This window comes from Gymnodraco acuticeps, unplaced genomic scaffold (genome assembly GCF_902827175.1).
Source record: "Gymnodraco acuticeps unplaced genomic scaffold, fGymAcu1.1, whole genome shotgun sequence".
Classification (NCBI taxonomy): Eukaryota; Metazoa; Chordata; class Actinopteri; order Perciformes; family Bathydraconidae; genus Gymnodraco; species Gymnodraco acuticeps.
This window is the reverse complement of record NW_022991435.1, coordinates 2,931,249-2,948,486: the sequence shown is the minus strand read 5'-3', so window position 1 is coordinate 2,948,486 and position 17,238 is coordinate 2,931,249. Positions and strand designations below refer to the sequence as shown.

Sequence of the window (17,238 nt, the reverse complement as noted above, 5' to 3'; positions counted from 1 at the left end):
CACACGTTCAGTGATTTGAGATGTTCTTCTACACTTCAAATCTTTATTTTTAATAGTTTTTCAGTCTATCTCTCTCCATCTGAATGAGTTGTTCTAAAGGTGGGAAATATGTTTGCAACTGCTGCCTCCATATTCACTTTTGGATGCTCATGGACCTACTTCTTAGTGTACTTTTAGCATTTGTATTAAAGGTCCCCTATTATACTGTTTTTCATGACTTTATTATAGGTCTCAGATGTATACAAAACATGTCTCTGAAGTGTTTGGCTCCAAACACCAAACAGATCATTGACGCATCCCATAATCCCCTCTGTTTCAGCCCTGTTTCAAAAGTGCTGATTCTCTGTCTGTTACTTTAGATGAAAATAAGGAGCCACTCCCCACGCCCCTTAAAAAGAACACAATGGTGCTCTAGGAGGAGATTCAGGTGATAAGGTGGTGGGGGGGGGGGGGGGTTACCTTGGTTGGTTATTGGCTAATGGTTACACAACCCAAAACATTGTTATGACATCATAAAGTGGCCAAAATCTGATCAGCTAATTTTCAGACGGGTTTTTATATAAATGGATGAGGACAAAAAGTGAGCAAATCTTTTTTCCTGAAACTTTCAGAATCTCTTTCCACAGAGGGGACACATGTTTATGTATAAAAGACATGAAAAAGTGGATTTAGCATAATAGGTGACCTTTAAAGGCGTTGCCTGTATGATTCAGTTCAGTGAGTCATGTGTGTGTACAGCATGCGTCAGACTGCGAGTGTTGAAAGGTTTGAGGAGGGGTGAGCGGGATGTGTTTTGGATTATGGAGTTCAGTTCCGTAACGTGTCCCTGTCCTCCCTCCCACTCTGCTGTGTAATACGGCCAGACGTGGTCATTACTATTAATTGAAAAAGATGATACTGTAAAATCAATTTGGAGGAAGCTATAAGCCAAGCTGATAAAACTAGATCAGGGGAGAAGGACAAAGAGAAGATACGTTGCATTCAATAAACAAGATTATGTTTGTATTTGTTTATTGTTTCTTTAACCCTTTCATGCATGAATTATGAAAGCCTCACTCAGGATTTTTTTACCAAGTGTTTTTATAGCTCTGGGGCATGACAAACAAGATTTTAACTTTAGTTTTTTTTATCTAGTTTTTTCAAATTTAGAAAAAAAATGTTTTATATGTCCACTCAGGTGGACAGTATGCGTTAAAGTCTAAACTGAAAACTTGTACATTTGGAAAAAATGATAAATAAAGATGTGCAAACTTAAAATGACATTATAATAACTTGAGTATATTGATTTAAGGCCCAAAAAGATATTGCAAATGAAGTATTTTCAAGAAGAACAGTAGCAGTAACAGTATGAATTGTAGTGTAAATATATGACGTATATATGCATGACGTCCACTTTAGTGACAGGCGAATAATCATGATTTCCTGCAAACATAAAATCAGTACTTTGACAATTTATGAATGATATGATTCCTTAGTTGTTACTTGATGTCACCAAATGTTTTATACCTGCAGGGAGCGCTTTCCATGAAAGGATTGGCAGGATATCGGCAGGTGACTTGGTCCATCTGGCTTTCTGTCGTTCATCTTGGTTTAGAGACATTTATCATGCACTTACTGACTTGGCACTGAGTGCCAGTGTATGGGATGATGCAATAGGGTCCTATGTAGTGGCTGCCATCAAAACCCATGCATATACAAGAAAACACCTTTTGAAAAGCTGTCCACTGTAGTGACCTCTATGCGTGAAAGTGGGTTTGATGTCAGGAAAACTGGATCTCAGGCTTTTCTCCATCAGATACAAAACACCATCACCATCACCAAATCACCTGATACTTGGAGCATTACATTACCGCCATGTCTTCTTTATATTTGATTGTTACTGAGAGGCAGCCAAACAAGGCTTATCATCTAATTTTGTTGCCAGATAAAGCTATATAATTAATGGAAAATGATATGAGAAAAAGCTCACAAGAACTTAGCCAGTTATATCAATTTACCTGGTAATAGAAATGATCGGCACAAAAAAATATGAAGATGCTACCTAACATTTTTTAAAATAATATAATAAATCTTTATTTAGGGACTTCTGCGGTATAACCTGCATCCAGATCAAAGCAAAGTAAACCTAACATCTATATCTGTGCTAAGATAAAATGACTAATGTGTTGGCTCACATCTAGAGGCAAATGATTATGATTTTTTGAAGTTTGTGAGTTTTGCAGATTGGCATTAAGACACATCTTATGACTATGGACAATTAGAAACATAACAACAACATCACCATGCAGACATTCAGCACCATTCCTCCTCCTCCTCTCCTCTCCTCTGTGTGTCCTGCAGTCAGACTCCTGTGTCTTGTTTCCTCCTTCACCCCGGTGGGAGGAGGGAGGTCACAGACGAGACTGGCCAGCAGCTCACAGATATACATGGCACTCTTATTGCAAGTTTCATTTTTTTAAATGTTGACTATATTATCCCCTTTTTTTTAATAGTTACACTGTTTACCTATCAAACGTTTTCAGCTGGAGAGAAAGTGGGTCTGACAGATGTGTTTAAAATGAACTTAATGTAATGTGTAATATATGCTAGCCAAACAGGTGTCATTGTATGTGTATGAGGAGGAGGTTTAAATATTTAAAGGTGTGCATCACCACTCTCTACTTCTGTCATTCATGCATGCATAACACATATTAAGGTGTGTAATGCATGTATAAAAGGTCAAGGCATAAGCACACACATCAACAAATCTAACACCAGCCATAACAGTTGTAAATCACACGTTACACAAGTCATTTAAAAAAGATTTGTTTCACATATCCTTTGTTATTGTTTTGTCTAATCTCTCTCTCTCTCTGTCCCCCTCCTCAGCCGAGCCCCTCCCTCTGATGGACCTGTGTCGGCGTGCGGCCCGCATGGCGCTGGGTCGGGAGCGGCTTCAGGAGATCGAGGGCCTGCCCCTGCCCCAGTCCCTGAAAAATTACCTCCAATACCAGTGACTGACACCAGCAGAGCCAACTGGGAGTACAAGGACACAAACCAGACCTCCAGAAAGATGGATGCATTAACGAAATGAATGAAAGGATGATGGATGGAAGCATGTCCACACTGAGAGCGCCATAGCTCCACAACAGATGGGTGTATTAAAGGATGGAGAGAAGGAAAGATGGTGGGAGAACTGAAAGAGGACGTCCAGGCTTTCAAACAAAGACAGCACCAGCTTCTCTTGGATTTCAAGCTGCTTTTTCATTTGTTTTTTGACTTGAAATAAATTATTGATGATGGTATCCCATCAGCGGCTCACTCATCCAGAAAGGAAACCCATGGTGTGGGGAAGAGGCGACAGTGTCCAGATGAACACCGCCACCTAGTGATGAGAAGGAACACTGCACAGAGAAAGCACACTAATCCTATCCTGGAGGCCTTTCTGACTACAGTCAGTGACCATATCATTGCTGTTGACTCTGTATTCTCCTCTGGCGAAGGTGACAGGATGCCAAGAGGATTTTAGCACTAATGTTGTTTTTATCTGATTGACTCGGGGCCTGACTAAAAGCTCACTACGCATACAGAATAGACAAAAAACATGGCTGCAAGGGGGATGCAAAATGAAACAGGCATACTGAATTTCTCTCCTGGCTTTATGCAGACATTTTGTACGGGAGTGAAGCCCTTTTCAGACATGGTGGTTATAGTGTGTTAATTAATGGAAATATTCACCATACTCAGTATTTAGCACCAGGTGAACGAGAAGTAGTGATGGAGTTGAAAAGTCATGATGTTAATGATGAATAGTGGGTCAGTGATGATTTTAAAATGTGTTCAAATCTTGATTAATGTGCATAGTCAGTGTGAGAAGCTACCACCCGTTCCAACTTATAATTTCACATTGTATTAGTTTATTTTATTCTGCTGCTTTTTTATACTATAATGTCCCAATACAGAATGACAAGTCTCTCGTGCCTGTATGCTGTATTTGAACACTTTTATATACAGGATATTTATCATTTCGTCCATGCAGTTAGCCTGAATGTTACTTGAAAAAAGATTGGCGGTGTGTTGGTTTTAATGTTTTTTATTTTTATTTCTACCTCTTTTGCCCCATGCTGCATGGGGAAATAAAATCATTTTAAGCATCAATCTGAAATGACTACAGTTTCCTCAACGTAAAATTGCTCATTGACAGTGTTTCAGTGTCTTTTCATAGAATGTTTAATTACGTGGTACTTTTTTCAGTGCTCTTAAAGCTAAATATTCATAAAGAAATAGAAAAACACCAGTCATAAACGAACACAAAAAACTCATCCTATTCACTAATCTCTAATGATTAATAACTAACCTTTTTAAACTAGGAAACTGAGTTCTTGTTGGACCACATTGATCATAGCGCGAAGCTTAAAGAGCAAATACTCTTTAGGCCTCTATAGAGGAACCGAGACATACATTTAATCATTTTATTTGTATAATTTGTGCTGCCGTGGCCTTGTGATATTGTGATGATAACGTGACGAGCTGCGTGTCTGAAAGGGGCTTATTCACATGTAAAAACTGCTCAAGTTTAAGGTGCTACAGAGAACCATTCCTTCTCACAGGACACCAAATCATGAATTATGATGTCCTTCAGGACCAAAGGTACTCATGTTAAGCCGTGGAGTGTGTGAGTTTGTGTTGGTGGAGAGATTCGCCTCACCTGCTGTTGTAGCACCCTGCTGTAGCTCACTGGTACCAGGCAGCACCACTGTCTTAACAAACAAACAAACACACATAATAGTAAAGGCTGGAGCAGAATGTATGAACATTACTGCTGACACACACACACACACACACACACACACACACACACACACACACATACATATACACACACACACACACACACACACACACACACACACACTGTAGACCAATCATGTTTTTTTCCCCTATAAACGGCTTGAGTCACTTTCTTTTAAACTTCTGAGTTTGTATTCAACATTATAATTAATTGTATTGAGTTTTGAGTCTGATGATGGCAACAGTTTTATGTTTGTTCTTCTAACGGAGGTTGATGGTTACATTCAGGTAATTGAATACAAATATGCTGTTGATGAAGGGAGGCAGAAATCAAAAGTTGTTTCTTCAATGCTGCTTTTCATTATTATTATTAATATTATTATTATTTTTATTTGGGATGGCGGTGTTCTCCCCTTCTGTTTTCATCGGCTACGATGGGGAGGAAGGGGACCGTTGAGTTGTAGTGGAATGTATGGACGGATGGTGCAGTTGAGATGTCAAAAGATATGAAATGTGAATAAAAGCCAAGTGAATTTGAAAAGGGTCTGTAAAATATTTCTTGTGTTTCCTTCTCTTGATTATTTCTTACCCGAAAGCTCGTGGTTGATACATTTTAGGAATGGTTGAAGTCATCAAAGTACATCTGACACTGACTCAAACAGATCTGCAGTCAGATTCAAACGTTGCTTCACTAGCGCTGACACATCTCCAGCTCCGTCGATTGTGTCTGAGGGAGCGTTTAATCTACCGAGGGAGGCCTTCTCAGGGAAATTGGGTTCTCCCAGTTGTCAAATGTGCAGTTTCCACATCAGAAAGTACACCGTTAATGCACTGCTCATCAGCTCAGGCAGCTGTAAATACAGCTCACACTCTCACACTCAGCCAAAGAGATATCGACATGCTCACAGTGTGAAATAAAAACCGCAGGGCACAACAAAACAGAGAGACCAAACAGACCTTAGTGAGGCTGGATTCTGTTTCTACTGTGCGATGTGGGAACGAAGTCATTTGAGGGGTGTGGCCTCCTACAAAGCCATATTGGTGGGTTAGCAACGTCTGTTGACCCTAAAGCCTACAGAGTTTTCTGAATTAGCGAACATCAAAACAAGAATCCTCTAGTGCAGGGGTGTCCACACTTTTTTCACCGAGGGCCACATATAGAAAAATATACGAAGGGCTGGGCCACTCCTACAGGTTTATTGCGTCATAAATTCAGTTATAAATTGGAAAAATCTATCCAATGTAGGCAAATTACTCTTGATACTTCAAAATGTTGTTAGAAAAAAACTGCCTACATCCCAGCTCTCCATAGGGTTTCATTTATCTTGTTAGCAGCTCATTCCTTAAAATAGGAGCCTCAGATTGCTCATCATCATAAGAGGAAATAGGAAGAGTTTATTTCAAGGTTGTTATGTACATTTGTTATTGGGCTTTTTCTTATCAACTTAGATTTGTTAGAACATGTTTTCAACTTTTTCTTTTCTTTTTTTTTATATATTTTGATTGAAGACACATAAAAAAGACATTTGGTACATTGACAGGGACCACAGTTCAAAGTTACTAGTAACTATTTAGTCTCTACTATTGTGCATCAATTGACAAGCCATACATGGTTAATTTTCTCTTGAAGGCATACAGTATTTAAGCCACTTTCATAACTCAAACAGACCAGATAGCCAAATATAAGGGAGTAGTGTACCGACTGAACTAAACAAGATAATAATAATAAAATCAAAATAATAATACTAAAACAATACAAAGACAAAACTTAACATAAATACGTAATAAAGGTGAAGGGGGGGGGGTGTCCATCAATCAGTAACCAAAAATGCGATAGATTGGAAGAAGGTTAAGAAGGGTTGCCACTTAGTGTAAAACATAGAGGTTCTGCCTCTTAATGAATACTTAATTTTCTCCAATTTTAGAAAATACATAACATCGCTGCTTCGTTCTTTTTGACATACTATATTTATTTTTATAAAAGAATACAATACTATGACGTTTTTTAACACATTTTTAACATACTTGTTTTACTTTTTTTTATCATACTTTATGACTTTTGTTCATTTTCTATTTACACTACATTGTTTTGAAAAAAGAATACTATAACTTTTGTATTATTTTCGACGTAACCAGAGGTGGGAAGTAGTGGAGTACAAATAGGTTGTTACCTTCCTTAAGTACATTTTTCTGGTATCAGTACTTTACTCCACTACTTATTTTTATGACGACTTTTTACTTTCTCACATTTTTAACACAAATACCTGTACTTTCTACTTCTTACATTTTCCAAACAGGCTCGTTACTTTAGTTGTAATCTGTTTATCCGTTTATTTCCCAACTTTGTTTTTCTTTGCTTGTGTTCTGAATAGTTGTTGTTCAGTGTTGAAACATTCATTAGTTAACAATGACTGACATAATTACAATTTCAAATAGAAGATCTTTAATGTTCTATTAATTTAACCCTTTCATGCATGAATTATGAAAGCCTCACTCAGGATTTTTTTACCAAGTGTTTTTATAGCTCTGGGGCATTACAAACAAGCTTTTAACTTTAGTTTTTTTCTATCTAGTTTTTTCAAACTAAACTAACTTAAGTCATTATAATGACTTACAGGATTTTAAATTGTTTTTCCTGTGGCGCAAACAGGCTTCCATAGATACATGACCCTTTTATTTTACAAACTACACAATGTATTTTTTCAACATACTATATATGATGAAACTATTATATACTATTCATAATATGTAATACACTGTGTTACAAGGCGGGTATATAGTCTGTTTCAAAAACAAGTAATAAAATGCATTATTTGCAAACTAAAATCCAAGCTAACTCACTAGCAGCTCATGGTATATTCTTGCCAGTCTCAGAGTTTCCTCCATCACAGTGCTGTTGAACATGTGCTGCTCATCACTTTAAATGCACATTAAGCTACTCATTAGTGGAAAGTGTTGCTTCACGCTCAGGGACCTGCTGGGTAGAACTGAATCGTCAGCACTGTTGTGAAGCAGAGCTGCAAAACTCTGGACATTTAATACAATTAATTCACATGAAGGCCAATCAATTAAAAGCTGAGCGGGATTCATTGCAAATCAACAAACTAAGGATTATACAGCAAGAGTGTTTTGACTCTTTTTAAAACATAAATATTTTTAACCTGGTGTTCGTCAAACAGAACATTTTGTCATAAATATTAAATATTATTATTTGTAGCATGCAGAACAAAAAAGTATTTAAAAGTATTTTCAAATGATAGATAGATAGATAGATACTTTATAGATCCCAATTTGGCACATTTTTGTGTTGCAGCAGCATCAAAAACACAAGGCAATGTTAAGAGAAACTAAGACACAGAAATAAACAGTCCAATATATTTCAGAAATAGAAATAGAAATAAAATAGCATTAAAAACTTATAACTTAAAAAAGATTTTTAAAAAATATATATATATAGGCTATAGGCCTACATGTGGAAAATATACATGTGGAAAAATAAATGGTATTCAAAGGAGAATAAATGCCATTAGTTTCCTTTATTTTAGCACATTGCCGGTCATCTTGTATGTTCTAACTTAAGTAAACCAGATTTGATCGACAATGTGGATCTATTCATTCATCATCAATCTCGTTTTTTTTAAGGATGTTCTTTTGAATTTCTTGACATTGATGTGTCCCGTGCAGTTCAGCCTTCCACCAGCAGGGGTCAGTAATACTCCACGATTGAGTTGGACCATGTTATATTTACCTCTCTAAAAACATAAAAAACAACACACACGTGAAAAAGTTGATATTGATAACATCTCAATAAAGACTTTGATAGCAACTTTTATTAAATAATATAAGTTCCAATACTTGTATTTATTTATTACATTTCGCTACCAATACATAGAAATGAGGCTTGTTTTCCAACACTGTTAAAGCTTGCCCCCTCCAAACCGTTATTATAATATTTAGATATTGATGTTCGTCAGACCACTGTAATGTTCTCTGTTCAGCAGCGGCATCCCCAAATAATAATCGAAACACCAACATTGCATTATAAATGCATTATAAACCCAATGGTTGCGTTCTCCACATTGTTGCAAAATGTTACATCATTAAATGTGTGTCAGTGTGTATCTTTACCAACATATTTATGCTTTCCAAGCCCATATTGCATTGTCCATTACCGTCTCTTCACCTGGTCCTGAATGTCATCATTCTAGCCTGACACTAAATCATATAGATATAACAATCTCTGACATTTTGTCTGGAATAAAATGTATCACATTTATGCTCTTTTTCTTTTCCATGTATCAATTGTTACCATTGGTTATTGTTAACTTTGTTCTGTGAGGACCAAGTTGCTCATATATGCTTTTCTTTTCCACTTCAACTCTCATACTAACATGAACATTTTTAAAAAGCTAAAGAAAAGCCATTTGTTTTTTCTTTATTTCAAACACAAGGGAACTTTCATTGATTCAACTTCAGCCCACTTAGTTACGTTCTTGTCTTACCTCATATACATGATGCAGTAGATTGTTAAATCATCATTAATATCAAATGTACTTGGTTCTTTTTTTGTAGTTTAATTAATACTCCACCATTTTGATAATGTGGAGATAGGACCCTGTTGGGTCCAGTGTTACACACAATTGTGTGTGAAGAGTCAATCTTTCACTTACAGCTGGGCTTATTGATAATATGCATTCATTTACAAGTTTAATCTCTTTTCCAATTTGACTATGTATTATTACTAGCCAGGCCAGATCAGGGGTACTGAACAGAATCTGCAGATTGTTTTATGCAGCTTTAATAAAGGTTATGAATTGATGTTAAATGCTAGTATTCAGCATTGGCTGAAGTTCAATTATACAACACAATTTGAAGAGGTAATAAGGATGCATATTTCATTTATTGTGGGAGAACACACACGCACTTACACACGCTCTCACACAGACACACACAGATCAGATGCCTAGTGCACAAACAAGTAGGAGATATGAGTAGAGTCTAAAACAAGTCTTTATTGGTCAATATACAGAAATCAGTAGGATTACCACTAAAGAGAGAGAAATCCCGACCATTTTGTTTACAAAAAGAAAAAGAAACGGATATATAAAATAACTGTCTTGAACATTTTTACAGGGTTTATTTTTTATATGTAAAAGAATCTTTTCCTCTTTCAGAAGCACAATATGACAGAGGGGGACAAGGGGAAACAAGGCAGTTGTCTCACAATTATGACATCACAATCACAGGTGCTTAAAGGAGGACAGAGGGAGGGACATGTGGAGAGGAGACGCGTCAGTCACAGACCTCAGAGGGATGATCACTGGCAATCAGAGTAGAAACGGGAATGTGTAAGGAGTTACATTTAGAGAATTGAAATGCAGACAAACCCATTGGATTAAATCAAGTGTACTTGAAATGCAATATTGATGTTTAAAAGAAGGAATTCATATCAAAGAAGTCTCCACTGCTGCTTGTTCTGGTGAAGTTGTGCAGAGTGGTGACTTGATAAAAGTGAGATAGATAAACACACTTATTTTCTCCAGCATTCAACTCATTAAGTTAAGTCATAAGTATTCTTTCGATAAAAACATCATGTTCTGATAAATAAACTTTAATTATGTAGTCGAGATGATCCTACTCAGATATAAGGGAAACTTTTAGGAAAAATCCTGCATCACAAACTGAAAGCTCAAAAAGACCCTAGGTCGTTTTTACAAATATATTTTCGAGAGTTAGTGAGATATCGTTAGACAGGTCTTGATTTGCGTCCAATGCGAGACAGTTTCACAACATATAAGAACACTATTGTTTAATCCGAAAAAGTGTGCCACCTTAGCTCCATGCTGCGGCCCCTGCTTAACAGGACCAAGTGAGGAGAAACAGGACAAGGTTAATAACATGTGGTTTGCTAACACATGTATGGGTCGAGTAAGAAGATAATCGTTTTTAGAGTCTGCAGTGAGGGCCTGTCATTTTCATTTCGCTAAAGAAATGGTCCCGAGTCTGACTGAAGAGTTGTTAGAAAGTCAACAAACCTTAACATCTCAGCTCTGTACCGAGTGGAGATGTTATGGCAGTAAAAGTTGTTTTATATTACACGTCACTCACATCTCTCAACCTCTTGTTGAATCTGTTAATAACTCATCATTTTACAAACCATCTGTTATTAAAAAATAAACCAAATAAATACAAGTACTCTGAGGGAAGTGGCACATATTAAACGTTAAAAGCACACATAATCTTGGGTAATGTTAGAAATGGGGTGACAGCCATTTTGTTTGAAAGAGTCGATGACTGCAGTGCCCCTGTTTCTGTGTACTGGTCCTTTATACTGGGCCCATACTTGCATAGAGGGCTCCCTTTACTACAAATGAAACATCTCCGTACTATTTCTTCTATTTCTGTATAACAATGAAAGCTACAATAGGCCGCAGTATGGAGAGATTTGGTACACAGACAGATGCAAACAAACAGCACTTTTGTTTCTAAGAGTATTTGAACCTTTCTATCACCTTAAAATACTTTTGAGAAACTAAAGGGAGACAATATTAGACAGTTGATATTCTGCTGATATAAATCAAGACAGAAGTCTAATGTTTATTTTAAGAGGTAACATGTTCTCAGAGAAAGAGAGGTTTGAGTTATGAGAAGGATATACGCTGAGGGACGGTACATCTATGTTATACCTATTATAAAGGCCAAAGGAATTATATTTTAAAACGTTTATGGATACATTAACACATGTACTGTATATGGATACATCACTCTGATACATCTGCTGATAACTCACCAGTTTGCAGACAATCTGATCAAAATATAAAATAAACAATATAAAAGTAATCTGAGGAAAATTGCACATATTAAATATTGGGATCAAAGCCCACATTATCTTTGTGTTGATGTTAGAAACGGAGAGAGTTTGCGTCGCTAAATTCAAGAGCTTAGATTCATTTTATCAGCTAATTCTCCACATCATGAGAAAGCTGTGCTTCAGCAGAGGGAGATGAGTCATTAACAATGACAACGTGGGAAGGTTCAGTGTTTGTTCCAGCAACAGATTGTAAATTATTTGATCAGAGATTTTGTTTCTGTGTACCTTTAGCGAGCGTGAAGTAATGTCTGCATCAACATGTGTGTGTGTGTGTGTGTGTGTGTGTGTGTGTGTGTGTGTGTGTGTGTGTGTGTGTGTGTGTGTGTGTGTGTGTGTGTGTGTGTGTGTGTGTGTGTGTGTGCGTGTGTGTGAGAGCGATGGGCATGTAAAGTGTGTTTTAATGTGCAGATCTGTGTTTGTGTGTGTGGTCAGTACGTTATGGAGGAACTGTCCCACTCTAGTTTTCCCTTCTGCTTCCTCTCTTCCACCTTTTCTCTCTCTTCTTCCTCTCCCCCCTCTTCATCTTCATCACTGCTGTCTGACTCGGCACTCGTCATGCCTCCCACCTGTTCCTCCTCTTCCTCTTCTTCTTCCTCCTCCTCCTCACGTTCTTCTTCTTTTACCTCTGCATCACGTGCCTGAGCTCCACCGAGGTTCTAGAAAACAAAGCATGATTTAGTAAAGTCACTACAGTTATCAAATACTGAATTACAAAGTATGTGGATATTACATTCCATAACATGTATTTTAGCTGACGCTTTTATCCAAAGCGACTTACAATAAGTGCAAAAAGCATAAAGAATCAAACTCGGAACAACAAGGAAAGTGCAGATACATTCACTTCAAACAATATCATACGTGCGTAAGTGCTGGTGAATAAGTTACGAAGCCTAAAATAACTCAATAAGTGCTTTTCCCCCCCTTTTTTCCCAGCAATCATTTAATTGCCAAGGTAAGGAAATATATGTGCTTTCAGTTAGTGACGGGAGATATGGAGAGTTTCTGCTGTCCTGATGCCAACTCAGTGGACATTTTTAAATGACAGCTAAAACCACATATTTTTAGATTAGCTTTTTATTAGCACTTTAAATGTTCTTTTAGTCTTTATTATTTGCCTATCTTTATATTGTTTTATTTATTTTATAGGTCTTAATCTTTTTCTTTCTGTTGTACTTATATGTTCACTTGGTGTTTGTTTTATATTTTTGCATTGACTCAGTTGTCTTGTACGACGGAGTATTAGGGCCACACTTAGAGAAAAAAAAAACAGAGAGATTTCGAGAATGTAGTCATAGTTACGAGAATAAAGTCGTAACATTACGAGAATAAAGTAATAATTACGAGAATAAAGTAATAATTACGAGATTAAAGTCGTAGTTTCATAAGTGACTTGAGAAGCGGACTTGGAGGAGATTGTCTCCTTTCTGCAGGAGGAAATGGCTGGTTCTGGCCGACTACATTGCATTTAGCTGACGCTTTTATCCAAAGCAACTTACAATAAGTGCGTTCGACCAAGAAGATACAAACTTGAAGAAAACAGAATCATATAAGTACAGCAGGTTTCATAGAGCCAACACATTTCAAGTGCTACTCAACTGGCTTTAGATTAGCCAGTCCTTTATTAGTATATAAGTGCTTTGTTAGTAATTCTATCGCTCGAAGTGGAGTCGAAAGAGAGTTTTCAGTCTGCGCCGGAAGATGTGTAAGCTTTCTGCTGTCCTGATTTCAATGGGGAGCTCATTCCGATTCCACTACAAGGCTATCGTTCGACTCCTTCTGGATCCAAAGCCTTGATTACAAGTCTCATCGTTTCTTGTGAAACAACAAATCCCCTTTGAACAGCTCGTAGATGTAACCAACGATAGCCTTGTAGTTGGCCAGAACCAGCCATTTCCTCCTGCAGAAAGAAGACAATCTCCTCCAAGTCCGTTTGGTTCTTTCTTCGAAATAATAGACATAGTTTCTTGCACAACCTTTTCAAAGTTCTAATACGATAATCTGATGCTGATGTGCCAAAAGATTAAGTATTTCGTTATTTGAGAAACCTAAACTAAAGTACTGCTTCACAAGATGCTCCACATTCCTCATTTTATTGCAGGACGCTGCTGTTGTCTCCTTCTCAAGTCACTTATGAAACTCCGACTTTAATCTCGTAATTATTACTTTATTCTCGTATTATTACGACTTTATTCTCGAAATCTCTCTGTTTTTTTTCTTCTAAGTGTGGTCCTAATACTCCGTCGTAGTCTTGTGTCTTATCTGTCAGAGAGAAACCATTATTTATTTTATTTTATTTTTATTATCATACATTTTACCTCCTTGTGTCTATTAACCTGATAAAAGTAATATTTTGATGCATGTACCTTTTAAAGTTCTTAACAAATAATCTGAGGGGAATTTCTTGTCGATTGTTTTTAACTTGTGATGTGTCATTTTGTAAAGCACTTTGAGCTGTGTGTGTTGTATGAAAAGTGCTACATAAATAAAGCTTTATTATTATTATTATAATAATAATAATAATAATAATAGGGAGCAAACAGACGTGTTTTTGAGGGGTACCTGGGTCCCACTCGCAGTGATGGAGTAGCATAGTTCAGGAATAAAAAACAAAAAATACAATGTCAATCTATCCTAACCTCCATGGGGTTGACAGTGATGGTGAGTGCAGAGTTGTCCCAGTCTTCCTCAGTCCCTTTGACCTCGTCCTCGTCCTCTCTGGACCCCTCCTGATGCGTGGCGTGGATCCTGTACACGCCGATCACCACGATCACCACCAGGGCGGCGATACACACCACGATAACAGCTGTGGCTGCTGGAGGCGCTGATCCTGGAGGAGAAGTGGAGAGGCAATATAACTCTGTATGTTATATAATACATATTTATGGAGGTACAACTGAGTCTGCTCAGGCTGTAGATCTCTGACATTTTGGCTTTATCTTAATATCTTTCAAAAGTAATAGTAGTCATCATGATATACACTGTTTTCCTTCTCTATGTGAACTTATCCTTAAATAAAACATCCTCTTTTTACAAGTCTTGTTTTGACCTTCATTCTTTTCACCTATAACATCTTACTCTTAGATTTCATTGCCCTGGGCGTTTGTCAAGTAGACAAAGCTTTACGACAGAGCAATCTTCAGTTTAATCATCTTGTCTAGCTTGATCACTTGGAACAGAGAACAAAGGCACACAAATCTAAATGTGCATTGTAATCATTCATTGTAGCGTGGAAGTGGATCTGAGGCCAACTGCCGTACAGTAAAAACAATATAGATGAACTTTTAGGAAATATAAAAGAGGTTTTCACTGTTAACTATTAATATGAACCTTTGTTTTAACTCCAAATAATAGTCTGACAGGGCACATTAAAAACACAGTGACATTACTATCTTACCTGACATGTGTGAGTTGAGAGTGTGCATCATGAGAGGGTGATGGACCGGTCTCATGAACGGAGCTTGGGCGGCCATGTGATTGACATGCTCCACAGGTGCTGAGTGGTGAAGGACACTGACCTGTAGAGGGGGGGACAAACTATTATCCTTGTGCAAAGAAAGGTCATAAAAACAAAAAAAATGGCTATAGAGGGAACCAATACAGCAGTCCACACTTCTTCCACCGAGGGCCACATACAGAAAAACATACGAAGCCCTGGTGAGGTATATTGCCTCATAAGTTAAGTTAGCAAAATTAATCAAATGTAGCTAAATTATGCTTAATACTTGAATATGCTTTAAGAAAACAAACAGCCTATCACAGCTCTCCATAGGGTTTCATTTATCTTGTTAGCAGCTTATTCCTTAAAACAGGAGCCTCAGATTGCTTATCATCATAAGAGGAAATAGGAAGGGTTTATTTCAAGAGTGTTATTTTTTCTTATCAACTTAGATTTGATAGAAAATGTTTTCAACTTGAATTGACTGAATCAGTTTGAAAAGTGGGTTTCTTAACAGATGAATACTGTGTAATATCTGTAATATCATCTATATTTAAGAAGTACAATACAAGACAAGCACAAGTTTTGTTTGTGGGCCATACTCCATTATACTTTTTGAATTAGCTGAGGGCCGTTTCTAAATGTAGTTTGGACACCCCTGCAATAGAGCATTTTAAACATCAAAACACGACTAAAATCGAATGGAAGAATCAAGAAGGAAAAAGATTCAATAAACAGTGCAGGACGTATAGAGAGAGGACAGACCTCCAGGTTGAACTCGTTGCTGGTGTATCGTCCGTTGAGCTCGGAGCAGGTGAGTCTGAACCTCCTCTCACTCAGGGTGACAGGGCGCTGGTTCCTGTAGCGCAGCTGCCTCAGCGCCTGCTCGTAGTGGGCCATGGAGTCCACACCTGGGAACAGGATGGAAAAAATGAAAGGTCACCTATTATGCAAAATCCACATTTTCATGTATACATCAACACGTGTCCCCTCTGTGGAAAGAGACTCTGAAAGTTTCAGGAAAAAACATGTGCTCACTTTTTGTCCTGATCCATTTATATAAAAACCTGTCTGAAAATGAGCTGATCAGATTTTGGCCACTTTATGAGGTCATAATGTTTTTTTGGCTTGTGTAACCATTAGCCAATCACCAACCAAGGCAACCCCCCCCCCACCTTATCACCTGAATCTCCTCCTAGAGCACCATTGTGTTATTTTTAACCAAATAATATCTCTCAGAGAGGCGTGGGGAGTGGCTTCTTATTTTCATCTAAAGTAACAGACAGAGAATCAGCACTTTTGAAACAGGGCTGAAACAGAGGGGATTATGGGATGCTACAATGATCTGTTTGGTGTTTGGAGCCAAACACTTCAGAGACATGTTTTGTATATATCTGAGACCTATAATATATTGATGAAAAACAGTATAATAGGGGACCTTTAATACAAATGCTAAAAATATGTCATATAGCACTGTCTGCTTATCCTCCTAAAATCTGGGATTTAGGAGTTATTGAGATATGTTTTTAGTAGGGCCGGGACTCGATTAAAAAAATTCATCTAATTAATTAGAGGCTTTGTAATTAATTAATCGAAATTAATCGCATTTTTAATCACATATAAATATTTGACCTGAGAACAGTGAGAAGCAATTTTTTTCGCATGGATTTTAGTATACCATTAGGCGCATTCACACCGCAGTACTTTTCCCACAAAGGTTCATGAGAATTTAGTTCATGAGAACTCTTTGAACCTGGGGGAGGATTAGGCAAATGAAGCCGCTGACGTCACTTCTTCTTCTTCTGCTTCAGTAGAAGCTGCTGGGAGTCCCAGCAGCCTTCCGAGTAAATCGCCAGAACGCCGACATCTCCACCGCTCCCATGTTTTATTTTGTGTTGCCATAAATTAGTCTCTGCGTTTCTGCGCTGGGCTAATGCTAATAATGCTAATGCGAGGATAATAAAATTCACAAAACTTTTTGGGAGTTTTACGGGGCGTGGTTTGCAATCCGCCCAGCCAATCAGAAATATAGCTATTTTCACACAAGAGAGCCGTACGAAAGTCCCTGCTCTCTAGCAGGGACTGTCGTGGGGGTAAAAAGGTTCTCATGAACTAATTTTAGTACCGGCTCTTTTTGGTGTGAACGCGATAAAAGAGGCTA

General features: G+C 37.6%; 2 protein-coding genes across 3 annotated transcripts in view; one reads left to right on the top strand and one right to left on the bottom strand.

The window, feature by feature from the left end:
* LOC117532590 (SPRY domain-containing SOCS box protein 4-like) overlaps positions 1 to 4,144 on the top strand; it is a 43,699-nt gene extending 39,555 nt beyond the window's left edge. Inside the window, 1 exon segment of the mRNA XM_034195935.1 lies at positions 2,869 to 4,144. Within this exon segment, the coding sequence (XP_034051826.1) occupies positions 2,869 to 2,996 (128 nt within the window). The 3' untranslated portion in view covers positions 2,997 to 4,144.
* A 5,507-nt stretch (positions 4,145 to 9,651) lies between these two features.
* Positions 9,652 to 17,238, bottom strand: part of clstn2 (calsyntenin 2) — a 189,578-nt gene continuing 181,991 nt past the window's right edge. The window contains exons 15-19 of one of the 2 annotated variants that reach the window (XM_034196161.1): positions 15,843 to 15,988; positions 15,036 to 15,156; positions 14,278 to 14,468; positions 12,208 to 12,297; positions 9,652 to 10,090 (exon numbers count right to left, since the gene is read on the bottom strand). In XM_034196161.1, coding sequence (XP_034052052.1) covers positions 10,088 to 10,090; positions 12,208 to 12,297; positions 14,278 to 14,468; positions 15,036 to 15,156; positions 15,843 to 15,988 — 551 coding nt within the window. In that variant the 3' untranslated portion in view covers positions 9,652 to 10,087. Of the gene's footprint in view, positions 12,298 to 14,277; positions 14,469 to 15,035; positions 15,157 to 15,842; positions 15,989 to 17,238 lie in introns of both variants that reach the window. The other variant, XM_034196160.1, reaches the window with a different exon arrangement.